The sequence below is a fragment of the Centrocercus urophasianus genome, unplaced genomic scaffold (assembly GCF_019232065.1).
Source record: "Centrocercus urophasianus isolate 14NV4802_14NV808 unplaced genomic scaffold, USGS_Curo_1.0 seq_34, whole genome shotgun sequence".
NCBI classification, from domain to species: Eukaryota; Metazoa; Chordata; class Aves; order Galliformes; family Phasianidae; genus Centrocercus; species Centrocercus urophasianus.
Window position 1 is genome coordinate 4,142,667 of NW_024884911.1, and position 27,460 is coordinate 4,170,126.

A 27,460-nucleotide genomic window follows, 5' to 3' on the forward strand; every position below is an offset into this window, starting at 1 on the left:
GAAAAAGTAGAAAAGAAGCACATCCATTAAAAAGGTTTGGGGAGAGAAGAAAAGCAGCTTGCTTTTCTCTGTGAAAGGTGCTCAGATTCTGTGCACATTTGCTAAATTCACACCCTTTCCTTCCCCCCCGAGTGGACCTCTGTACCACCTTTAAGACCCAAATAAACACGTGCAGCCTATATGAGCACAACCTCCCTTCCAAAGTCTATTTTTTCCTCAAATTCTTCTCTGAACTCACACTGCAGCAGTGAAACCCAGAGGTCACAGATGCTAACACACACCTCATGGGGAGGAGCACTCCTAAGGATGAAGGACAGCCCAGCATCTGCAGCACCATTAACCTTGCAGCAAGCGTGCTGGTAAGCTTCAGGTTTCCACTGTCATGGCAATTCAGATTTAAACACAATCTTACCAAAGCAGTCTTTTCTATAACTAAGAAAAAACAACACGTAAAAGAAGCATAGGAGAAATTTGAATCTATACATACACACACATACTTTCCTGTCTCCAAAACAAAAAAGAATGAAGGATATTTTGCTGATAACAATTCTGTAAGACGCATTCCTGAAACAGCAAGAGAGTCAATGGCCACACTGTCTTTTGGGTTTACGCAGACAAAAAAATGCAGCTCCTCTAGGCTGCGATGGTGGGAGCGAGATGAATAACTGAAAAGGGCAGAATAAAGCTTTGGCTGCTATTGAGCTGATCCGCACTGAGTGGCACAGTTCAGCTCCTCAGCTGCTGCTCTCTCCAGGTTGGCAGCTTCCAGTCAAAGCGCTGGGGCAGCTCGCTTTCTTCTGCCCCCTCTTTTTGAAACACCAACAAACCCAGACAGCATGTGAGATGCATCTCCGCCAAGCCACTGTCTGCCAAAATCTGTCTTTGGGAAATCCAAGAGCAGACTGAAAACGCAAACACAAAAAATCCACTCCTCTTCCACTGCCCAATCCCTTCAAAAATAAGTTAATGATAAAGGCAGACTTGAACAACTTGACCAATTTCAGGAATGCTCTCAATAGCTCACAGATTTCTCAGCTGCAGGCTCTGGCCGTCCCTGCCCAGCTCACACTGCTGCTCTGCTGTGAGCAGGCACCAGCACCACCAGTGGTAATGCTGGCAGCATTCATAGAAGCATTAATAACAGTGGGAATGCTGCCATAGGCTTGGACACAGGGCCAGGACTGCAGGCTTTGATTTACATAGCCTCCAAGTCAAGCTCCTTTGTTTACTATTTTACAATAACCAGTTTGGTCTCACTGAATTGACAAGCAAAAGAAAAAAAATTGCTTTCCTGAAAGCAAGAAGGCAGAATGGGACGTGCAAAATAACAGATGGGAAAGGACAAAGACAAGTCCCTACTTTCAATGTTAAAAGGAGTAGAAAAAAAAATCTGACAACTCATGGATCCCTGAAAACCTTTGGCTGAGTAAAGTATACAAATGAGCAAGGAGCTGATGTAATGGAAAACCTTCAATCAGCTCTCAGAACTGTTATCTTATGAGTTTGCAGGCCACCTAATTCTACCAGATGACAGCAGTGCAACTAATAAACACAGAATGGCCTGGGTTGCAAAGGCCCACGATGCTCATCTGGTTCCAAGCCCCTGCTGTGTGCAGGTCACCAACCAGCAGCCCAGGCTGCCCAGAGCCACATCCAGCCTGGCCTTGAATGCCTGCAGGGATGGGGCATCCACAGCCTCCTTGGGCAACCTGTTCCACTGCCTCACCACCCTCTGGGGGAAAAACTTCCTCCTGATATCTGACCTAAACCTCCCCTGTCTCAGCTTAAAGCCATTCCCCTTGTCCTATCGCTGTCCACCCACATAAACAGTCAGAACCCCTCCTGGTTATATGCTCCCTTCAAATATTGGAAGGCCACCATGAGGTCTCCCTGGAGCCTTCTTTTCTCCAAGCTAAATAAGAGACACTAAAGCACCAAACCACCACCAGAACTCTTAATGAAACAACAGAGCAAGCAGGCTGCAAGAGGAGCTAGCTCTTAAATTGCACTGCTCTGCTGCACCATAGCAGCCCTGGAGAAATGCAGCCCCACGAGGATACCTCCAAATAAATAAATCAACCTCATTTGTTAGAAAGGAATTGTTTGCACCAGTGGGTGAAAGGATACTTGGAACTGAGCAAGGAGAATGCAAGAGAAGCATCTGGAGCACTGGCTGACTGTTTAAATGATTCCTGGAGATCTGTTTAGTTCTAGTAACAAAAGCAATTATCTTCTGCAGTATATAAATGTAAGTATGGAATATAAATAGTGGAAATTATTTCAGGGCTGCATAATACATCTGTTAGATCATACTTTGCATACTGGGCATGGCTCTAGCCATCTCTCTCCAACAAAGATCTTACAAACACTGCCAATGCAGAAGGAATAGTTCAGGGCTGAAGAAAGCTACCAGATGAATTCAGTAGCCTTAGTGCCCAGCCTTATGGGTACAACACATGCACTTAAACTGAGCAGCTTACAGACAATTAGCTACATTCTGAAGCGTGCTTCTTTTCCCCCCAGTTCTCCTACAAAGAAATCTGTCAAAATATTTTTTTGATAAAGAATGAGTACAGAGCTTTCCAGCCACATAGCCTGAACTATTTGCCTTGCATTAGCTCAGAACGTTACTTATATTACACTCTCAATTCTAACTGCAGTTGATCCTTAATTCAAAGTTGTTCTTAACTCTCCCCTTCACAACCCTGCCTTGCTTGCTCCATTCAGCAATCCAACACCCAGTAGAGCTGCACTGTTATGAAACTGTCAAATTGCCACATAGGGCATTACTGCAGAAGAGTACCTCAAAGAGGAAACAAATTCAGATGCATTTCCTTATCCTATACTAAAACTGACTGGTGCTTCTGTCCCTTGATCTCCTAACACCACATACAGTGTCTGAATGGGATTCAAAAGGATATTTAGCATGTTTTGCAGCTAATACTACTGCAGTCATCAGCTCTTTATACCAGAAATTGAAGCTCATAAATAAGCCACGGTTCCAAAAGGGAAACAGCTGCTGCATCATCACAGAGTGCTGCTGATGGCAGGTTGTAAACAAGGCTTCCCCTACCAGAAATGCAAATGCAGTGCTAAGGGACTCCCTCCACACTGCACTGCCGATTAGGACGACGCAGTTCAGAAGGGAGATCAGGGTCTGCATAAACCAGGGAGATTATGTTAGTGTCAATCTAGTGGCTTTAAATCATGTTACCAAGAAAAGACTGCCCTTGAATTGCTCAGAATTTGGATCCGCTTCACAAGCAAAGATACAGGAGGGTTCAGTCAGTGCCACCAGTGGACAGAAAGGAAAGCAGCTGCCTAGTGAGCATAACGAAATCTCATCACTGTGCTAAGAACACGAGTCTTATGCAGCATCCACCTCTCCCAACAAGAAATGCACAGACGAGGGCCCTCCGGAGCTGTGGGCAGGACTAAGCTGTGCTCACTGCACCCACGTTTCACTCAGACACTGCTGCACATCTGTGAATTCACAGCATGCAAAGCATGGAAGCAAAGCCTCTGGAATCATTCACTGCAGTAAGTAGAAGTATTCACCACACCAGCAACAGAAACACTGCAGGGTTTTTCCAATTCCTATCATCATCTTCCTGTGGCACTGCATTTCCCAAGTGTAGGTACCTCCAGCTGGTGAAGTGAGGGAAACCCCACTGCTGTAGGGGGGATTGCACAGCATGTCCTGATAGATAGGGCCAATTAAGCAGCCATGGTCTGCAGAAGGAGGGCACCCACCACCTCTGGCTGTGCTGCAGTTTACTGCCCAGTCTTCACTGGACAAAACTTCGCAACAATTCAGCACAGAGCTGAAGAAGTTCGCTTTGGTTTGTCTGCAGTGCTTCAGTGATGCACGCTTCATCCTGCTCTGCTCTGTGACTAAGCATGCTGCAAATGATATTTGAAGGTTTGCACTGAATGCTATCAGCATCACAATCAGAGATTTCTCTGGGGGCCCAACTCAGTTCATTCTTCATTGTAAGGATGTGTAAATTCTTAATGAGGAGATTTGCGTCCTGCAGCGCAGCAGCCTGGCTGCTGGAAAAGCAGTTTAACACTTGACAGCAGAACTGCATTTGCAAAGGCAGGAAGATCAATTTATTCCAAGAATGTTTCAAAGTAGCAGCAGTTCTACATCTGTGTTTGGTAAGGCACTGCCAATGGTTCAGCTCATGACTTTCCAGTGCAGTATAAATGGACATGTCTGCTATGGATAAGAGGGGCAACGCAGGCAACATTGCATTTAGAACTGCCTGCGTTCAGCTGCAGTGAGCACGTAAGAAAACAAGCACTGAAGCTCTCCGGGTGCAGGTTTGAGATTTACTGAGTGAATCAAAAGCACGGCAAAATAAAAATCCCACCCCAAGCATTTAGCAATGTCAGGACCTTACTGAATTCTGAGAATTAAGGTCAAACTGGCTCTTCTAAGACTTTTACTGCCTTCTAGATCCCCAAAACATTTATGTTAATATTAAAGCCACTTAAAGCATAACCCTCCTCACATACCAGGAACAAAGGACCCAAACCAAGCTGTTAGCAGCCTGTTCCCTGGCTGCTGTCCTGGGAACTCACATATACCTCATTTTCTGCTGCACACAGCTGAAGTTCTTTTCTAGCAGAATCATTACTTGGTCCTCAATATATAACTGTGCTACTCTTCAGCAAAGAGAGATTCTACCTGACACAGGGTAACTCAAACTCAACCTCAAACTGCTGTCCTTCCCCCCCAAGCTGCTGTGCAAATCAAGAGGCAGAAGCATCCCATCCCTTTGTACGGTTGACCCCAACCACTTCCTCTCTAAAAACAGATTTTGAAAAATCTGCTTTGAAAAATACATCTTCATAAATAACAGCTTTTTTTTTTGTTGTTTTAATTTCATTTTTTATTGCAAGAACTCTGCAAAGGCACTGCTGGGTACCACATCATCCCATAAAGATGTCAGCTTTTTAGTGATTACAGCTCTAAAGAGAAGGAACGAACAATAGAGCACTTCCTTATAAGTACACTGACTCTGTGCTGGTGACAGAGACCATTTCCCCAAATGGTCAAAAAATTGAAGCAACTCCACTGCGGGTTTTTGAAAGAGAACTGTTTTAAAAGCACAAATCCCACTGCGAGCCAAGGGAAACCAAAGCTCACAGTGACACCTACAAGCCTTCCCAGGATTTCCATCAGCAGGTTACACCGTTTCCTTAGTTTATAGCAATATTTTCACAGTACAGCTGTTTGCAACACAGCAATTCTGACTTTGCTGAACTGCACTGAGAAAACCTTTGTGCCAAACTGTACATTCACTCTTTAACATTCTCTCTCTGAATGCTGACAATGCAAACACAGGAAGGGGAACTCGAGGGCCATAACCCCCTCCTCTGACTTCATTGCTGCGCAAAGCCCAGGAGCATTGCTGACACCTGAACACAGCCCCTTGGCTCCACGTTACCAACACCAAAAAAGGAAACATCAGGAAGCAAAGCTGAACTCCAGCTCCCTTAGATCAACCGCAGCCTGGCTGGCAGCAGAGATGAAGGCAGCCATAGCAGACAACAGAGCAGCACAGATGGCACTGCGTGCTGTGTGTTGAACTGGAGCTGGTGGTTCCCCGGGAGCAGTTTGGGCTTTGGTGCCAGATGTTATTTTGCTGAATAGTCCCAGAGAAATAAGTAGGGAAGTCTTCTCTGTTTGCTTTTGTATCATTAGTCTGCATACATAACTCTAGCAAACTGTAATAGTGAGAGCTATCCCTTCAGCAAGGCCATGTTAAATGCTGGTAGCTGGTAGCACTACTGAGAGAATTGCTTCCTGTGGCTGTCGAAGGCTATTGCTATTTAAGGATGGACAGATGCAAGCAGGCGAGATCCTCATTCAGTGCAGCACTAAGTGCATTAGGGATCTGCAGCAACATTTTTCTGATCACATCTGTCATTGTGATCACTGCAGGATTTTAATTCCATTACTCGATAATGCACGACACAAAAAATAACTCTGGCGCCTGCTGATATTGGCAGGTACAAGCAAAAGCAGCCAAGGTGTCCATCTCAAGCCCAAGAAATGAGGACAACATATCCCACTGCTTGAAGAGCACCTTGGTCAGCCAAAGCGAGCAGTGGTGGCTCTGAACACAGCCAGGCCGTCTGCTTTCCTGGCCAGATGGATTTTCGGGAGCAAGACTGCAGCAGCCAAGCTGCGAGGGGCAAGAGAAATCAGAACTGCTGCAATAGAAGGAGGGAAAAGTCATCATTGGAAACCAGCAGTTTCTGCATCTCCCTGGAGCAAGTCCCGCGCAGCCCTGGCAGCAGCTCCAGGGGAACAATATCTTATTTTCTGGGGGGCTTACGTAAGGCAGAGCCTGTCACGTGGGTGGAGAGCAGCAAAGAAAGGGCATTATTCACAGCCTGGCATGGATGAACCCAGTTTAACACATGCACTTGGAAAACACTGTTCTCTCTGTTCAGTAATATTATTTCACATTCCACTCGTTTTGATAACCTTTTCCTTCTCCATCTACTCCACGGACTGACTGGAAAGCCAACTAATGCCTTCTCCAGAGATCAGCCAACACACATCGCTGCTACAGACTTTTTCTGCCTTTCAAGATGCTGCTGAGCTTCATTTTGCAATAAGCGATTTACAAATACACGCTATAAAAACAACCAAAAACCAGAGAAATTTAGAAGGGAAGCCCCTCTGCTCTACTTTACAGGGAAAGAGCACTCTGTAAGGGTAAGGGCTGCTTCCTTGAATTTAACACACGACCTTTCACTCTGATGAGAAGAGGCTCGCATTAAAGGTAGAACTAAGGAGTTTCAGCCCCCTACTTTCCCTCCCTACAGTGGAAGTCATGTCTCTGTTCCTTTAACATGACCTCAGCTTAGAAAAAAATCTAGGGTAAGTCCTAATTTTATCTCTCAAATAATGTATTTTAGAATCACTTTATACAGTTAAGGCAGAGATGATCCTTCTCTGCCAGAAAAACCTGCATGTGGCCTTGCATCTCTGAAAACCCCCTACACACGTTCATCCATAGAGTGCCCTGGCAAATCCAGAAGGTGACAGATAATCAGATCTGAAGGGCGAGTTTTCAGCTAACAGCCAAGCAGCAAATGACAAGAGCACGTAGCTGTTTGTTCCTTCTGACATCCAGTAACACTTGAGATTTCCTGAGCTTCTTCCTAATAGCAACCCTGATGCAAACTGCTGCACAACCTCCGTGATGCTCAGCATACTAGAAACTTTTTCAGATCCCAGGGGTGCATTTGATAGCTTCCTAAGGCTGAATTCACTGATAACAGAATGGAAGCAGACTTCTTGAGGAGCAAAATCCACAATTTTTTTTTTTTTTTTTTTTTGCCTGCAGTTTAATTTCATTTCCCAATCTTGCAGCAAGACGTTTGGTACAAATAAATTTCAGCTTTTTTTTAAAGAAAGAAACAGGTTCAATATTCTATCTAGTATCTTGTGAACCAAACTTTTCTGTGAAGACGAGACTAGCTTTACGCGTCATATTCTGGTCTGCATTTCTGCACTGTTTAAGCAAACACCAAAATGCAAAGGCGTCCTGTTGTAAATGAGGACCACAATCAACACTCCTGGTAGAACATCACTGCAGTCAGTGACCCCAGGACATTTTGAAGTGCTGCTCAGCATGGAAAGAAGTTGGATTGTACCAGGATCACACAGCAATGACAATCACTCACGTGCAGGGAGCACTCACAAGCCTGACTGTTAAAAACTATGGATTTTAACTAACACCCCATTTTGCATAACTGTATTAAGAGCCACATCAGCTATGTTAAACCCTGATACCATCTTACTGAAGAAATTTGACTGCTTGCATTTATAATTTGTATGCAAATACAAGCAGCTGGGGAGACCTCCCTATTTTAATTAACCTACGGACTGAGGCATTAAGCCTCAGAAGGTTTATACTACCAGCAGGACTGAGGAATTAAACCCATCACAACAATCTTCACAGACAGTTTCTCTACCCTCTGGCTTACCTTCTCAACATCTGCTTTTGTAACATTGATATCAGCATCCATTTTCTCAAAATACTGCTGTGCTCGATCGGCTTCTTTGCAGTCACGTTCAAACCGCCTTTTACTCTGCAAGGAAAAACACAAGTTCAAAATCCACTTAAAAGTCAATAGCCAACCCCTAAAATATCTGCTGTAACAACTGAGGAGATTCTATGACTTGCTTGTTTATATTGGGACACATTTCCATGTTAAAAAAAAAAAAAAAAAACACAAACATTTTTTGTTCCATGCTTCAGACTACTTCATTCCATATCATCTTCATTCATAACATCTCTGCTATTTCAATATCTTTCCCTATCAGTGTTTCTTCTGTTCTGGTTTACCAGATCGCTTCCTTCCAGCACTTAAATCTCTCATTTTTATAATACACAACAAGGGAGTTTCTAAGCTGCATTCATTCACAAGCAGGGCTTCTAGCTACCAATGTCCCCTTTCCTTATCTTCTCCACCTAGTTTCTCACCAGTTCATAATAAATGCTGAGGTCCAAACCAATGCATTTTCTTCTGAGAAACAGGCATTTACTCAGAAGACGATAGCACTTGATTTATGCATGCAGGAGGAGCTATTCAGCTTATGGAGGAATATCTGAGAAGGATCCTCAGGGACGCTGCATCTTGATTAACGCTCAGCACGCGTTTCAAGTCAGATGCAACAAAATGCTACTTTAATACACAGACCCCATGGAAAGCCAAAAGCACTCTAAACAAACTGCCATGCCTACTGTTGGATTTTAGACAGTGAAGTTTTAAAAGATCACATTTTCCAGCTTTTATCCACCCTTTGTTTTCTAAATATGATCTCTGGAACACTGCAAAAACGGTATAAAAATGACTTGAGCATCACAGCTGAGGAAATTTCCACTTACAGCTTCAAGTTGTTTCCAGCAAGTTTCAATATGTTGTTGTGCCTTTCTGCCATCATGGAAGTGCTGTTTAGAAAAAGAGAAAAGGAAGCATTTTCAACAACAAAGGACCAAATTGCCAATTATGTTCAAGGGCCTCCTCACTAGCAATGAAGAACAGAATATAATTTTCCAGAATAAAACAAATTATTCTGACAGTTGTGTTCTGCAACCCTGGTAAATTGAGCAGGTGGATGATGACTATCTGATGTCTCAGCAGGCTGCAGATGTGTATTTGCATTTATTATAGTGGTTAGTTAGCTTAAATCCAATTAATCCTTTTAGCAATTCTACCTTGCATTATTCCCTGTATCTCGTAATTATCGGTTTCTCACGCTATGAAATCTGAAGCGCTTTTAGGTGAATGTGATCCCTCTGTTTACTGACTGCACATTGACCCTACAGCACAATTTCTCTCTGCATGGAATTTACCAAGATGCCCTTGATTAGCACATTCTAACAACTGCCATTGGCCCTGACTTCCACTCAGACTCAACAGCAAACCTCGCCTTCCTACTCCCTGAATATCTGCAAATCCAACTCCTGGTTTCTCTAGAGATATTCAATACTTCGGGTCCCCCAGCAACCATTCTCTCCTATACGCCGTGTGCACACCATGGTGTTAGAGGAGCTCCGAAATATGAGTGACAAGGAACGTATCCTGACACGCCCTTTAGAGCAAGGCTCATAATTATATTAATTACAGTCAGTTTAAATTGCAGTTCTTAGCCCTTACACAATGGTCTTCATCAGAGAACCTAATATGCTTCAGATACTCCTCCCTCTATCCCCCGCACGCCTCACCTGTCCTCAGGGTAAGCAATTTGTCAAAGATCACTGCATAAATCAATGACACAGTTGTAAATAGGGACCACGAATATGAACGTAGCACCCAGCCAACTGTTACAACAGGCTGCTCTCCTTACAAAGCACCTTGCAAAATAAATAACAACCTAGAATAGCAAGAGAGACGCCTGCCCACTGTGTTATTTACTAACAAGTAGGATGCTTTACTCAAACACAGATGTGGTCTTACAGAGTAAACTTCAACAATAAAGGTCTGACATTGCCAATTAATCCCTGCAACAGGCACGCGTTGTCTGGCACGTGCAGAATCAGATGGTAAATGCATCTCAAGTAACACAATGTCAATGTGGCAGGTTAGAGAAACCCCTAGTTCAGAACAGAAGCCTTCCACAAACCACTAAAGTCATGAAGTGCTTGCAGGCAGTCTCCTTCCAACTGGCCATGATGGACTTCGTGCACTTCCCACTGCAGCAGCAGGTTGTTCCCTCTGTCAGAGCAGCACATTTCTGGAGTATATCATTCTAGCAATGCCTCCCCAATGCCTTTCAGCCTCCACCAGACAAGCCAGCCCCAACGCATGAGAAGTAGAAAGCCACAGAACTGCAGTTCTCTCACACCATGCCAATAGACTTCCACTGCCTTAGAATCATAAGCCTCCATGTGCCTGCAAGAACAGACAAGCAGTGCACTGCCCCAGTCACTCCAGACAGTGCTAGGTGCAGTCCTGAGCCCCATCGTTAAGGAGCTGTGTGTAACTGTAAGATGAACATAGGGACACAACAGTTTTTGCGTTCTGGATGGCGCCCACCTCCACACAACCATTCTTGAAGCAGAGGAGAGAGGCACAACGTCAGTGATGCTTTAACTGTGGGCACAGCAGCACTCAGATCAATCATCACGGTCCCACCTTCCGTGAGCAGCCAACGTGCAGCAGTGGGGCTGAGGGCAATGCAGACAAGAAGTGATTTCCAGCCCCGTTTGTCATCAGCTCTGATAATACGTGGGGAGTTCAAACCGTGCTATGCTTCCTCAAAGCTCAGTCACTGCACTGTGACATTCAATCACAAACGACTGTGAAACTGCTGGGTGGTGGGGGAAGATTCCAAGCAGATTTCAGTTCCTTTTGTAGATTCCCATTTCCTGTAAATGCTGTATGTGACCGTGGGCTGTATCTTCCTTACTAGGAGGATTTGAAATGTTCACAATTTCAGGCTTGCTTTTGTAATTAAGAGCTTAAGAAAACCATCCCAAGGAACAGCTACAATTTAACGCCACATTTTAAAACATTTTGCTGATAAGCATGGAACATGTGGAAATTCTGAGCAGGGAAGCAAAACAAACAACACTAACTTGGCTGCCTCCACACTGCACTTCCTGCCTGCCGCCTCCCTCGGCCCCTCCTTGCCTGCTTCCCTCTCCTCCACCTCTGACTTTGCTGGTCTGAAGGGACTGGATCACAGAACAGCCGTGCTGCCTGGAGCCCAGCACTGCCAACGAGCCTCTGGGAAGAGCACACCCTGTTACTGAACGGAACACAGCTGCATGCAAGGGCTGAAGGATGGACTTGAAATTAACAGCATATCAAGTAACAAAACTGCCTTCAGCTCCTATTTTTGAACTCCTTTGTTGTTAATCAGCAGTGTAATTCTTATTTTTGCAGGAGCCATCCGTCTTCTTTCCCCACTCCGTCTTAGGGAACTACCTAAAAACTGGCCCAAGTGCATCCCAGCATAGCAGAGAGCAGGAAGGCTGCATGCTGTTCATATTCTGCTGCATTTTTGAGAAGTCCTTTTACAGGAATGAGATAAAGTGGGCATTTCTGAGGATTATTAAATAGAGCCCATGTGCAGTGCCAGCCTGATGTACAGGTGAACCACGTTCTGGAGGTTCCACTTGAACAGTCTGTTTGTTTTCCTAAGTTCAACTGTTACCTAACTCTATTCATAACTCGCAGTTCTTGCTGACACCCATACATATTTGTTGGGGGAAGAGAGCTGCACACGATGAAAAACGTACCAAGCCCAGCACTTCTGCTTTTGCAAATCATTTATGCTCAAGGGATCATTTCTGCATCCCAAAAAATCACTTTTAGATACAGTGATAGCACTGATGCCCTTTCAGCTACCTGCCTTTTTATCACTGTCCCAGTTTTATGGTTAAAAAAGCCTGAGACTGTGGTGCAGTGATGTGCTCAGAGTCATACAGGAAGCATGCAGCTTCCTCCAACCCCTCACTATCTTCAACTTCCGCAATCCCATTTCCTTTTATATACTTTAAAATCTTCTGATGCAGCAAATGCCCTTTCAGCTGTTTGGGCTTCTTTTTATTTTTTAATTTAGTAAAAATAAAGATCCTTTCCTTCTTGATACGGTTTCAAGGTGCACGATTTAAAGATTCTTTTTTTTTTTCTTTCCTAATCAAATGCAATAATAATTGGTTTATTCTACACATGGTGATTGAGCAAACAGGAACTCAACAAATGATTCAGCAAATGCTATGGGAAACTGCCATCCCAGTCAGTCACGCACATTACAGTAATCAATTTAGAATAGTTGATATAATACAGACTCCTTTCCTCCTCCAAATTGAACAGCCAAACTGATACACCCTAATCAGGCTTTCCATTTAAAGCCTTTCAGATCACAGGCGAGATACCAAGCTCATGAATCACACTCCAAGCAGCCACTCAGACATTTCCAACAGTGGCGCTGGTTGTTTAAGTGCTGCGGTTTTCTCCAGGCTCCTTTCTACATTGACAGCGTTGGAAATGCACGTGAAAACGCAGTTCTGGATGAAAAAAAATAAACATCTGTGAGGCAGGTTTAATAAAATCAGTGGTACAACAGGTTACAAAACCTGCACAGAAGAAAATCAAGGAGTGTAACAAGGAGAAGGCTCTAAAACCTTCACTTGCACAGAGAGCTGCAAGCACATCAACTGTTAATAAAATACCACAGTGAAAGGTTTGTTTTTGATAGTGTTCATTACTTTATCTCCCCAAACCACCTTTTAATCTACACTTATGAGACTGACGCTAGCAATCACCATGCCAGCTTTGAGATTTTCCTGAAAACTACTTTATCCAAGTATTAGACCTACTAAATAGCTTAAAACACAGCAGCAAAGCCCAAGCCACGCTGGCTATGTGACCACAGCTGTCCTTTTTCCTTATGCACTGAAGCACAATGTCCTCAGGATGCTCAGCGTGCTCTGAGCAATGGCCACTCACGTGCCTCCATCCATGACTAGGGACACTCTAAAGGATCCCAGCTGAAGGAACGTTTTGCTGCAGTAAAGGATGAGCAGGAAATCCAGGCAACAACCAACTGTATGCCAAGCATTTCGTTTCCAAACCAAGCCACACCAGTCAGAGCGCTCTCCTTGTAACAGCTGTGGAGAAATCCCGGCTGCTGCGCAATCAGGACAAAACTCCCATTGACTTTTGTTAGGCTCAGATTTCATCCACGCTGATGAAAGCCCTAGGAGCAGCTAGAGAGTTACCTACAATAGAACGCCTGTTACTGCCAACACCACTGTAAGAAGGACAGGGGGAGATGATTGCCAAGTTTTCTTGGTACCCAGAAGGGCCGACAGAGCTGCAGAATCACAGAGCAGACAAGAAAAGCATGGTAGAAGATGACTTATCTACTTTCTTTCAGAGACCCTTTGAGAGTGTTCCAAGAAAAGCAAGATGTACTGAGAAGCATCTTACACAGAACCACGCAATGCAGTGATTTTGCTGAGGAGCTCCTGGGCAGTGTTAAATGAAAGGACTGCCTCAGCCACTCAGAACCACCATGACAGCAGGGCTGATGGTGCTGGACCAAAACCCAACCATAGGGAATAACTGACTTATGAAAGGCTTAAAAAAAATATATTTAAAAATTTAAGCCTTGCTTTTCTTAGGGAAGTAAACAGCAGTTGACTGCACAGTCAGATTTAAGACCTGCACATTAGCATCTGTTTGAGTTATAAAAATAAAGAGGAGAAAAATATATATATTATACACAATACAGTCAGAAAAACTATTCTAGTTTGTTTATACGCAGAGCACGCTGTTCATCTGACCACAACCTGTTCAAGATCTGAAGAGATATGATACAGTACAAGGCCATTTCATTTTCCCTTCAGTTTTCCCACACCCAAACTAGACTACATGTGCAGAAACCAGTTACCTTTGACTTTTTGTAACAGGCATCCTCAGCTCATAAGAATGGACAATATAAAGTCAGTCCTACCAATGTAGTGCTTCCTGATCTCTGTCAAACTATCTTCGCTTTTATCACAAATGATACTTAAAATAATGACCAGTGACAAAAGCATTGATAGAGACGGAAGTCAGAGAACATTATTTTTTCCTCCATTTTCCCAGCTTAATTTGCAGAAAACCTTGACAAATGCTTTTCCTTTCCTGACAGCAAAGATAGGAAACAGCCTCTTGAGATTTAGTTGTTCCCAAGAATAACAACATGGTCTTGAGGTCCTGCCATTCTCGTTGCTGATAACATAGTACAGGAGTCCTGTGAACGGTGACATGAAACACACACCTGGCTTTGCACGTTCATCACAGTTTCTTCTTAGTATTGTGACACTGCCTCCTTCACCTGCACAGTCTTCAGAGTGAAGATTATTCACCTCAACATGCAACTCTGCTGAAACAAATCTGAATCTAAGCAAAGCTGATGTTAATTCAGTTGTCTCCTGGAGTGGTGCAAGCCAGTGAGACACAGACGACCAAGACTTCTGTTTCTCAGGCTCTAAAGACTACATTAGCTGCACCAGACAAACAGAACGAGCTGATCGTGCCTACCTGGAAATGTGAACAGGGCCAATAAGGAGCATAAAGCTCTGAGAATGGACCACAAAGCTGCAAGTTACTATAGACATTATTGTTGGTGTCTTTTCTAGCTTTATGCTCCAAAGTTTTCTTTCTGGTCATCAACAGGTCCTGCAAGATTCTACCTGGCAACATAACTTACTATTTGTTCCTAATTTAGATATCCTATTTAAATTAAATACTTCTACCCCCCATTCTTTTGGGCCATAAACTGTAAGTGGTAACAGAACAAAAGCTGAGGAAAGCTCAATTTGAATGCAGTCAATCCAAAGCTTGAAGCACGGCAAAGCACTTCCTTTCAACACATCTCCTCATCCCACAGACTTTGTCTATTGAGTTTGTGATTTCTGGAAGACAGCAACATTTCTCTGTACCTCTGCAGCACAAAATGCAGCTGTGCTCCAAATAAAGGCCTAAAGCACACCCACAGCTCAGTTTGGAAAATCCATTGTGCACGTGACAGGGCTGTATTCTGCCATCCTGTTTCATGCTTGCACAGTGCAACACTCCATGAGAAATCCTGCTGAAAACCACAGGACTATTAGCAGAACAGGGCACTATTCAGAATGAACGAATGCTGCAGAATTCCTCCAATTATTTACTTTTCATCAACACCTGAGAGTCTACAAGAAACAGAAAGCTCTCTGACACGTCCACCCCCAGGATGAATGCACACAGGGAGGGTGCATATGCTCCACTATGAAGAACCAGACCGTTTTTGCCCCTGCAGTATCCATAAGGATGCATTCATTCCCTGCTCTGCTTCTATCCTGACACAAAATGGAACGTATTGACACCGGGTAAATTCTCCCCAACCACAGGGTCCCAGTGCTGCACCAGTTCAGTCTGCAGCAGACCTGCTGGCTTGCACTTTACTTTCAGGCTCGATTGCACGGAGCCAGCCAATGCCCGAGGGGAGGTGGAGGTGAAAGCAGAAGCAGTAACAAGAGGGATAGTTCATGACTCCCAAAGACATTTTTAGCAAAGTTGATGTGAGAGCAGTGGCCGCCTAGAGACAGAGAGCAGCTGCTGCCAGAGAGGACTGGGTCAGACCCAGTGAGCAGAGTTCTGAAATCATCCAGAAATGAATGTATGAGTTCCTATCCAGAGACATCACAGCATTGAGGGTTTTTCTTAACCAGGGTTGAGAAAATACCTAGATTCTCTCTCTTGAGAAGCCTGGAACTGATGTTCTAGCTTGAAAACACGCAGTAAGATCCTTGCTGAAGACAACACAATAGCTTGTGTTGTCTAAGAGCAAGAGATTCCAGAAAGAAGTGAAAGTGAGGAACTGTACTGTTAAGAGTTTCACTTCACTGGAGAGCAAGGAAGAACTGAAACAGTGCAGGGAGTTCTCCATCTTACGTACAGGACACGTAGGTAAAGAGGAGGCAGGGTGGATGGTTAACTCCAGAGACTGCAGGGACAAAACACATAGCCTGAGACAGGGCTAACATCAGAGGGGGCTGATAAAATAAAACTGAACTGACATTGATCTTTTTTTTCTTTTAAACAGGTATTTAGACACGTGAATACTCAATCCAAATGATACGAGACTGAAGAAGAATATGAGTCTTCTAACTCTCTGTGGTCCTACCCTCAGGATCACCTTTTACTTACAGCAGCTTCTACATAACAGCTGATTATGTATCAAACAGCGAGCATGAGAGCTCTGCCAGCAACGTTTCTAGAAACTGCAAGCTATCCATCAATTCGTATCTCACGAGGTTTTGCCAGAGCATCAGACCTGTGGTATTTCCACAACAATCGCCGTGCAGATCCGAGTGTGATGGATGCATTTGTGTTTTATGATATGAAATATGCCTGAAGGGAGAAGCAATTTCCTTTTCAACACCATTTGCTCGCAAATGATAAGTCCAAAGGAATCAGACAAGGATTCATAATTCGCACAGTTTATGTTCATGTGACAAGAACAAAACAAGCAACCATGACTGACAGCTGCCTTCTGCTAAAAGCTGACTTATCACCACCAGCAGGTAAACAGACCACCAGATCCTTTTTGCTGTTCCTATGGTGCATTGCTGGGCTGATATTAAAATACTTTGCTGTCATTCATGCTGTGAGCCAAACTTACAATAAAGCTCTACAAATAAAACAAACAAGCAATACAGTTAGTGCTTGCATTCTTTACAAGATACCAAGCCCCTCATAATTCCATTTAAAACATCTATTAGGTATCCCAATCACTTTATAAATCCTTGTAATTTCAAAATCAGGTAACAAAATCAGAAGTGACAGGCAAACGCCGCACAGATGGTTTTCACTTTCGTGGCTTTGCATACTGTACAGAATTCACCCAGAACAAAAGGTCATAGAAATGGCTGAGGTCACTCTCCGATCCCAGCTATATGCAAAACATACCTCCATGCTGCTGGCCAAATGTGCCCCTGAAAGACCACCACCATTCTGCAAATGAAAGATGTGTCCACATTCCATTGCAGGCTTACTCTCATACTAAACTTGGGAAAATATGGACATTTTCAGACTCGAGTCTTGCAAAGCACTTCAATGTACTCTTAATGTTTACTGGGGCTATTTATAAATGCTTACGTTTTTGCTGGACCAGCAAGGGTACTTTTCACTTTGCAATAGTTTGGCTGTATGGAAATGAGGGGTTGCATGGAAATGAGAGATGTTGTCTGATGCTCCCTCGCCTGCTGAACTTTGCTTAGCTATTTTATGTTTGGTTTACAAGTATTTTTAACAATAATGCTTACAAACAGCATTTTATGCCCACTGATAGGAGTTCAAGGCAGGGGAAAAAAAGCCATCACATCTCAACTAAATGCCTTTCAGAGTTGGTGACATGCAAATTCATCAGCTTTAAACATTCATGGTGGCAGGCACACAGGCTCATAAACCACTGCTTAAAATAAAGTACTAACAAACTCCTAATTTTAGCAGTCTTGAGAGTGACAGGTTGAAAGAAAAAGATTCCTCAGTATCACCAAAACAAAGCAGACCCCGTAGTTCTTAAAAACAGACATCTAATGGGAAAGTTTGGTTGATCAGATCTGGTTGAGAAGCAAGAAAACATGAATCAACTTCCTATTAATTGTCTCCATCGGTTTAGTAATACAGCTTCTCTGTTTATTTCATGCTTCACGTGGTGCTGCTGGACTCTTCCCTACACAAGCTTTTGGCTAGCAGAGCCTTAAGCACAGATGGGTCTCTGACCTTATTTAGCAGGCATCTCCTGAAGGCGTAGCTGTCTGCTTTTATAACATATAATTCAAAAGGTTCAGCGATTTGGCCAGGGCTCGTAACCCACTTTTTTAATGCCTGATTCATTAACGAAGCTCATGTTTATTAACTGCAGATTAATTTTGCTTAACACTGAACTCCGCTGCCACTAATTATCTGTCTTACGTAGCAAGCAGTTGTGAATAATAAAAAACATTCCATTACCGATTTCCTCTCTTGTTTCAGCTCCTGCACATAGCGAGTTAACTCTCCAATGATAAGAGAGGTCATGTTCTCTGAAATGACCTCATGCTGTCCGGCATAGTCATTCATTTCATTTAAAGTGGCTAGGAAGGCTCTAGTTGATGTGTACCTGCAGAGGACAAAAATGCATTTTGCTTTTAGTCCCTTTCTTTCCAGAAATACACACTGAAAAGGGAGGTTGAATCCTTAAACATCTACAATTGCTGCATGAGACTAAATACGGATTAGCACAGTTTCACATGAAAGAGTTTTTCAAAAGAAAGCCTACCCCAAACACTGACAGTTGTCTGATAAATTAATCTTGATTTAGACAGTTTGACATCAGCTCTTAAAATACAGCACTTTCAGAGTGCCAGATGTTTTATCAGCACAGCTCTGGGACTTCACTGCACTTATCTTTACTCACCATTTTCCAGTTACACTCTTTCAAGCCCAGCACTCCACGGCACAGTGTCACCAATGTACCCTGCCTGGCAAAATCCAACCTAAACCACCAGCCTTTGGCAGCACAGTGCAGAAAAGACAACTTTCCCAAGTGCCAACTGGATGTAGATTAGCTATAATTTACAAACTTTTCAGAAAGACAGTGAGTTCACTGACCACGTGTTCACCATAAACCCGTACATTTTGCATTTAAACCTCCCATTGCAAGGTTTATTTTTTCACGTTAGATAATCTCCAGTACAACATTTCATCTGTTTTTTAAAGGGAGAAATGAACATCTGTGCACACAGTTTCAAAAACAGCACATTATGTCACTGGCCCATTCAGCAGTGAGCCAACAGAGCTGCATTTAAATTCCTCTGCTTGTGCTGGTCAGCTGGAAGACAGCTGCTCTGAAGCACTGCACTTGTACACATTAGCAGGCTTGGGGCAGAGTGGCTGAAGAGCTGAGTAAAGCAAGTCACTTTTAAAATAAAGTCAAAAACTTCAGTATTAGTCAACAGCTGGCAGAACATGAGCCATCAGTGTTCTCAGATGGCCAAGAAGGCCTATGACATCCTAGCTTGTATCAGGAATAGTGCAGCCAGCAGGAGCAGGAGGTGGTTGTCTCTCTACTTGGCACTGGCGAGACTGCACCTCAAGTACTGGGTTCAGTTCTGGGCCCCTCACTACAGGAAAGACGTTGAGGCCCTAGAGGATGTCCATTGAAGGGCAAAAAGGCTGTGGAGGGTCTGGAGCACAAGTCATGTGGAAAGGGGGTGAGGAAACTGAGATGGTTTAGACTGGAGAAGAGGAGGCTTGGGGTGACCTCATTGCTCTCTAGAACTACCAGAAAGGAGATTGTGGTGAGGTGAGGGTTGGATTTTCTCTGAGAGGTAATGGCCTTAAGTTGCACCAGGGGAAGTTCAGGTTGGGTGTTAGGAGTATTTTCTTCTCAGAAAGAGTGATAATGCATTGGAACAGGCTGCCCAAAGGCAGTGGTGGAATCACAATTCCCTGGACTTGTTCAAGAAGAGAGTGGATGTGGCACAGAGGGACATGGTTAGTGGCCGTGGTGGCAATGGGTTGGTGGTTGGACTAGATGATCTTAAAGGTCTTTTCCAGCCTTAATAATCCTATGATTCCTATGATTAGCAAAACTATTAATATTAATAGTAGTCACCTGCAATAAAAACATCTTTAGGTGAAGATCCAAAGAAAAAGGGGAGAGGTTTAGAGGACAAAGAGGAATGGTGAGAGGGGTGAAAGGCATCAGAGAAATAAAAGAAAAAACAGGATAAAGATAGTTAAGAAAAGAGACCCAAACCAATGTAAGCAGCTCCATTCACAGCCAAGCTGCGGGGCCTCAAGAGACATCCCAGTTGCAAAAGGTAGGGGATCAAAGACAGAACTGCAGACTGGCAATGAGCTTGAAAACAGGATTTTTGACTATCTGAATGCAGCATCCAAGGCAGCCAAAGGCCGCGTGACAAACCCCCAGATGTTATTTAGAGACACAGGGGAAGCATGCTGAGGTGAACACCCCCTTTAAAAGGTCAAAGGAGACACAGAATCTTCTGTGTCATTTAGCTGCACTGGCCTTCTACAGCAGATGAGGATGTGTTAAAAAACAACCAACCACAAAACCTAGTAGTAAACTCAAAATTATTGAGTGAATGGTATCAAAATACCACTTATGGTATAGCTATCCAAAGGGACATTTCTTCCTAATGCCAAGCACAAATAAAAACAGCCGTTGTGCTGGTCATACGAGCTTCCTTGTGTAAATATCAGTGTTTTGGGAAACAACAGCATCAATAACTGATTCCCACACAACGTGACTAAAAATGAATCAAAAGCAAAATGAAAAGGCCGTTGTGTTGGTTAATGTGAATGACTCGAGTAGCTGTACACAGCAGGTGGGAAGGGGTCCTGACCCCAAAATCTAAGTTAGTATAACCAAAGAGTTGGACTGGAGTCCAAACTCACGTGAAATGCTTCAGATTTCAAGGTCAAGGGTTCAAGTCTGCCGCTAGACTCTAAGAAAGCAGATCAGCCTCCTGCAGTAAAGTGCTGCAGGGTCAGAATGTTCTGCAGTGCCTTCATTCAGAGCTGATGAATTACAAAACACTGAAGTGGAGTAATTTTAGAAAAAGTCAAGAGTGCTCTAAGGAAAAGGTTTCAACTCTGACACGTAGCCCATCCATTGCAAAGGTTCTGTTCTAGAAAGTTCCCTTTACAGAATAACTTTGATCAAGGGAAGGAATGTTTTTCATGGCACGGTTTACTATCATCCATATGCATTTCCAGTGTCACAGAGCAAAGGAGCTGTGCTTCGACCCTGCAGTTGCTGTCTGCAAATGCTGTGTCAGTCCCCGGCCACCAGGGAGACACAATCTGAACCTAAATCAGAAGCAGGTAGGTGGGTGAAGCAGCATCCTTCAGTGGCTGCCAGTCATGTGTTCCTCCATTCCAGGACGCTGCCTGTACAAACTGCATCTCCCACCCTTTAAGAGCCACCGACTTCTCCTGTGGTGTTATGATCCTTTAAGAAATATACTAATCTGCCTTGTCAGCCTTTTGAGTAATTTAATACTTGCACAGGCTGCCCAAGTTTCATGCTAAAATTAACAGTGGCTTCTGTTGCTGCTGGAGCTAATCAGAATTTGGTCATCCACTTCAAAGAGCCAGGATTGAATAGTCTGCCTTGAAGACTTTAAGGTACATAGAAAAAAAAAAAATAAAAGACAGTACCCAGAACATTTAAAGGGAATTGAACAGTTACTAGGCTCTTAAGCTCCAAACTTGCTTAAAACTCCATTCCTCAACAGCAGGAACAACCTCTGTGTTGCATTGCTTGACTAGGCAAATCCCAGCAAGTGACAGAGCCTTCTCCCCCTTCCTCTATCATGCATGCTCACCTAGCAGTACCTCGTGAACTCACCTGTACTCTTCCTCTTCTTTGGAGTTCTTTTTGGGTTGATATTTCTTTGAAAGATTCCTAAAATCAAAAACAAATACAATTAAAAATCCCCTTCAAACTAAGCGGATAGTTCTTGCACGCACAACAAACACTTCAGTTTTGGTTTGCATTCACCAGCTATCTGCCCTGTCAGAAGCATGGCTGCATTGCAGCAGCACCTGAGGGCCCATCCATATCTGTGCTTCAGTTTGCATAACTTCAACAAGTTCTGGACCTGAGAAATTCATAACCTCAAGTCATGAAGTCATGAAGTCAATGCACCCGAGCTCCAGCTCTGCTGAAGCACAAGTCCTGTTCTCTTTACAGCCCTCTCCTGATCCTCAGACAAGGTTAAGAAGTGCACCCAGCAGAAGGTGCCATTCCAGACCCAAAGCTGCCAGCTCAGTACGGTGCCATTTCCTGCAGGTGACCTTCGTGACAAAGCAAGTCTGCTCATCTCCTGCAGGATGCTTCCAAGGAAGAGAAGCAATCTTAGTAAAGCTGTGAGAAGCTGCACCAGGATCATTTTGTGATCATTAAGTCATGCTGGCAGAAATATGAAATTCGATTATCCCAATTAGCAGAGATGACTGCATCTCATCACTACATATCCAACTAATGACTCCATTTTAAAATACTGATATGCTTTTCCAGTGATTGTATCTTGAATAAAGAAGTTGAACATAACTCGGTTAGCACATCCACCTTACAACACAGCTTTCATTTTCCTAGAAGTTGAATGCAAGCCCCCAGTCAGCAGCAAATCTAGGCTTTAAAGGACTGTCTGCCCATCACTCAGCACCCTTTGCTGATGCTTAAAGCTCAGAATTACAAGGCATAGACTTTAGCAAATGTAACTCCACACGTTTTAAACCATGCAAACCTGAGAGCTGACAAATGTTACCCAGCAGATCTTTTTAGAGCTGCAGCACTGGGATCTCTTGCACTCTAAACTCAGCCTTAGTCCTTTCTGCCTTCCTGCAGCCTTTGTTACCTCTCAGTGAAATAGGAACCATTTGTTTTAACCTCACAAGTTGTTTTTACTGATTCCAAATGACACCCAAGTGGGATTGATGGAATCATTTTCAGAGGGACTAAGAAATGGCACTGGCCTGTGTATGGCAAACTCTTTGGAGAGCTCCCAGAGTGCATCTCAGTGAAAAACAAAACAAAACACACCACTGCTAACCCTGCTTTTTCGGGGATGTAACCCAATCCCCACTGCATGCTGTTTTTACTGCTTCACTGGGAAACAGGAGGTCCTCTTCCCTCACATTTCTTACTCATGTTTTTTTCCCCTATGGAATTAAGCAGCATCTGCCCAAACAGAGCAATAGCCAGAAAGCTGTCAGGCTTGCACACACACACGTGTTCCTCCAAACATAAGTACTCCTCCTGGGAGGCCCCCAAGTATCTCCATTCCAGCCTGTGCCTTCTCTGAGAAGGCGATGCTCTGCAACAAGGAGCTTTTCTCCAGTTCTGTGTACAGCAGTTTCAATTAAATATCAGCACAGCAAGCATTGTGCAAACTGTTCTGTGAGGTCACAGTAAGTCTTACAAATACTGTATGCAGCACAGAAAGGCCTCCATAAATCTGCTTAAAGAGGAAAGTGAAAAACAAGGAAACACATTGAAGACGGCACGATAAGGTATTTTCACACTTACAAAATGCATGCCTCCCTTCATTCAGTACTGTGCCACCCAGTAAATCCTGACATACAAACTATTGTCTTCTGAGCTTCTGAAGGTACAGAAATGCTGCTGGGCTGGAGTAAAAACCAGCAGGAAGCATGTGCTTTCACAGGAAAAGGATTCAGAAAATACAGTAAGGATTAGCAACTCTGTTCAACTTCTTATTGGTTTCTGTGTATTTTGTAATGCACTCAGAAAACGTGTTCTTTTTATTTGGATTTAATTACGTTTTTCCTCTGCTTTTTTTCCCCCCATCAAAATAGTATGCAAGGCTTTAACCAGGATACATACAAAAAAACAGAAGTGATACTGAATCCAGAAGTGATACCGAATCCATTAAGAGCCACTATGACTCTCACATGCTGAAGTTCAGCATGCAGTTCTACAGTGTCATGGCCATAATATTCGTATTTCTCAGGTTCAAGCTCATAAAGCAATGACCTTCAAATCTAACTGTGATTAAAGAAGAAATTCAGACATAAGAGGACAGATCAGCAATAAAATAGCAATTCAGAAAAGATTGTGCTAGCCTGTGCACCTGCCTCTGATTCACATTTGTTTGCCTTTCATTCAGCATCACCCTTCTGCCCTTCCAGCTTGCTTCTTTGTTTCCTTACTTCCACTGCTTCGACATCTTGTTCTTCCTCCCTCATTTACCATACATCAGAGGTTCTTGATTCCCAAAGCATCCTGACATGCAAGGCATCTTTCTTTGAATCTGTGCCCCTCACAGCTATCTATCCATCTTCACATTAGACTGTTGGCACTTTCTGAAGCTCAGTCTGTGTGCAGCAAGCAGCTAGGTAAGGAGGACAAGGGAGCGCCACTCTGTCACTGGCAGCAGTGCCCCACGTGTCCACATCCAGCTGAAGCTCAAAACCAAATGCAGCAATGAGTGAGCCCTCCACTGCAGCCCCTGTACTAAATCCATGTGACACACAAAAGGTTTGCCACAGGCCCGAGGAAATTTATTAAAAGCAGATGTATGATTTATTTTTATTTTTAATGGCCAGAACTGTTTTATATCTCAACATTTGACAGGTCTGCTTTGCCTTTTTCCCTTTGTACTTCAAACTCTCAGATAGCTCCAAACAGCACTGCATTTCAGGGCTCCTCAAGGATGAATGTATTATTTGTCTTTAAATCTTACCCATGGGGGAAGGCACAAATGTAACTATGAGCACACAATTAAACAGAGGGAAAAAAAGAACAAGACTAAGTTTGTTCTGGAATTCTGGGACAGAATAAGAGACGAAACTTGGGGGTTCACAGCCTCTGAACACTTTGTGACTCTCTCCCGTTTTCCTTAAACATATTGTTTATTCACTTGATTTCACAATTATGCTCCTTACACCTAAAATTCATCAACCCAAGAAATTCAGAGATTCAAGGGTGTCATTCTCTGTAAGACAGACTTACTCACACAGATACTGTGCTGGGCTTTCCTGCTTTACTCATACTATGTTTCTTCCAGCTCATTTTGCCTTTGTAATTCAACCTCATCTCCATAGGATGTGAGCAATTTGTTCCTGCACAACTCATTTTCAATTTCCTGCTTGTCTATAGCAGATACCCTGGGGAATCCTTGTGGCATTCCCCTGAGAAAGCACAGAACCATAAAGGCAGGCCTTTATCAACTACCAGCCCCTAGTAAATAACAGGCCATTGCTCATCTCATGAGCTGTTCTAAAAAAAGCATTAAAAAATCTGGGCTTTTTTTTTTTACATAGATATCATGCTTTGTGTGTGTGTGTGTATGTATATATATAACAACCAGAAGCACAGATCTCATTCTTTATCAATAATGAGAAGATGGGGGGAGTTAGAACATACCTAATCACACAGAACAAAAGGTATGGATGTACTGGAGGGCTCAGGAAGTCCTGTGCTCCCCTCCCCAGACAGCCACCATTCCCACCATTACTGCACTCCTCCTCTCTAAGAGCTAGCCACTGTGGGAGGGCTCTTCATCCCCTTTCTTCTCCATTCACCCTGCATCTGATCCAGTTTTCTGGGGCAGGTTCACACATCCTCATATCCTAACCTACAACCCAGAGTTCATCCCAGGAAACACCCAGTGAGAACTTCTGGTAATTCAGCTGCTCAAGATAAATCCATGGGATTTCTGCTCTGTTCAGGAGACGCGCTGCAAGAACTTTAGCAAGACTGTAAAACTGTCAAAGCACAAACCTTAGGCTGCAATCTGACTCAAATGCAGACTAAATTTCCAAGTGTTGAGACTGCCTTTCAGGCCTGCAGTTTCTCTAACACTGTTTATGAGCTTGTCATGCAAAAAAAGAAAAAAAAAAAAAAAAAAAAAAAAAAACACCCTAAAGTTTGTCCTTTATAGCAAATTATCATTGTGGTGTTGAATTCTTAAACTCTTCAGAATTGATTTGCAGTCATAGTTTAATGGGAAATATTACTAGCTGTCCCCCAAAGCCCAAGCCCTGAACCACGAGTGCATCACCAGTAACCCCTAGCATGCTGCTCAGCTGCCCAAACATCTCCGTTACAAAGAACACGATTGCTATCAGAGATAAAAACATGATGTTAAATTAGCTTGCAGATCTTTAAACTAAAACTATTCTCCACCTACCAGCAACCATTATAAACGAGCAAATGGCCACCACTGCAACATGAGCTTACAGATGACTGCAGAACAGACGCAACCCCAAGCGCAGACCTTTGCACGCCAACTTACCTAAGCTGCTTTGCATAGCTGAGTTCAATCTCTGTTCTTTCTTTGACAAACTTGATGTATTTTTCCAGAACATCGATGCCCCACTGCGTGTGTTTTTCTAAATTGTCAAACTGGTCCTGCAAGGAATAATAATAATACAAATCAGTTTAGTCTCATTGAATCAAAGGCACTGAAAATAATTTGCAAAGCTCACATCACTTTTTATACTGTTATTAATCTTTTCCATTACCACAGTTAGACATTTTCTAGCAGCACAGGTTCTTACACCAACAGAAATCTGTATCTTAACATGAGATCAGTGATGCTCCTCATTTTTCATTTTTAAATCACTTCCATTGCAGAAATCCTGGCCCTATCACCAATTTTCTAATGCAAACATGTAACAAGACAAATGACAAGAAATGGATTCCCTGTGCAGTATTTTATTTTACACTGAAGAGTTCTCAGAAGTTCTGAGAATCTGAGGTCTACACCTAAAGAACAACTCTGATATTAGTCTAAATAATAGATTTAATAGAATAGCATAATGCCCTTAAATACCATTTAGAACAGGTAGAGGTTTCTACAGAACAGGATTTCTTTCCCCCTGCAGCCTCATGATGTGTTCCAAAATAAAAGACATGCTAACAAAAGATGCCACAAAAATTGCATTAGTTGTGTTTACAGCAAGACTTCTTGTCTGCTGACGTTCATACACAGATGCTGCATTGTTCTGCAGATATTGTTGCCCTCACAAGCACAGTCACACATGTTTCCAATAGAATCTTTTCTCTATCAAAAACATTCCACAAGTCCGTCTGGGATTTGCAAACGCCAAGAGAAATCAAGCAACTCTAAATCCAAATTAATTATCCAAGCCAACTTATTACTGTGTTCTGAGTTAACCTAAATTACCTTTTTTTTTTTCCTTTTATAATTTAGTTACTTCATCTGCACTCAAATTCCACAGCACTTCAGAAATCAATGCTTCCACAACACTTGGAAAGCGTTTTAAACTGTGCTATATTGCAGACTTATCCTCTCCGAGCTACAACACAAACCAAGCCTTTAATATCAGCCTGAAACGCTTGGCAGCTGGCTCCATTACGTACTGCAGGGAAAGTAAAAAACAGATTTTGTGCATCTGTGGCACAGAGGTTAGATTTGCCATGTAACAACAATGCAAATGCAAGGAGGGATTTGGGTCAGATGCTCAGCTGCCACAGTGAATGCTTTGACAGCAGCAGAGCTGCTTTCTGCGCTCTGAAGATTTGGTCTTGTGATTTCCAGTTTGCAGGGCTATCATGAAATGTTATCAAACCAACACAAGCCCACTTCCTCAGAGGCACAAAATAACACAGTTACTACAAAGCCTGGCTTATGAATCTGCTGCTTTTAAGCAACCAGCACTTGCTGCGCTGCAGCATTTCTGGTTCTGGCAGTAAATTAGATTGGTATCAGGAAAGAAAACTTCAGCTCTGAGCAAAACAATTGCAAGCAGAAGCTGCTGCTAGCCAACAAGACTGCTTTAACTCCTTTCTGAAGAGATGAGAGCCATGTTACAGGACGAAAACTTGCAAAGCTACCAAGGAAGCAGTTAAAGCAGCAGGCAGTACGCATGGAGTTGGACACGT

General features: G+C 43.2%; 1 protein-coding gene across 17 annotated transcripts in view; it reads right to left on the reverse strand.

Moving 5' to 3' along the window:
• Positions 1-27,460, reverse strand: part of FNBP1 (formin binding protein 1) — an 87,695-nt gene that overhangs the window by 34,916 nt on the left and 25,319 nt on the right. For all 17 annotated transcript variants that reach the window (XM_042830615.1, XM_042830620.1, XM_042830621.1 and 14 more), the window contains exons 2-6: positions 25,848-25,963; positions 21,434-21,490; positions 18,028-18,175; positions 8,919-8,981; positions 8,014-8,118 (exon numbers count right to left, since the gene is read on the reverse strand). In XM_042830615.1, coding sequence (XP_042686549.1) covers positions 8,014-8,118; positions 8,919-8,981; positions 18,028-18,175; positions 21,434-21,490; positions 25,848-25,963 — 489 coding nt within the window. The remainder of the gene's footprint in view (positions 1-8,013; positions 8,119-8,918; positions 8,982-18,027; positions 18,176-21,433; positions 21,491-25,847; positions 25,964-27,460) is intronic.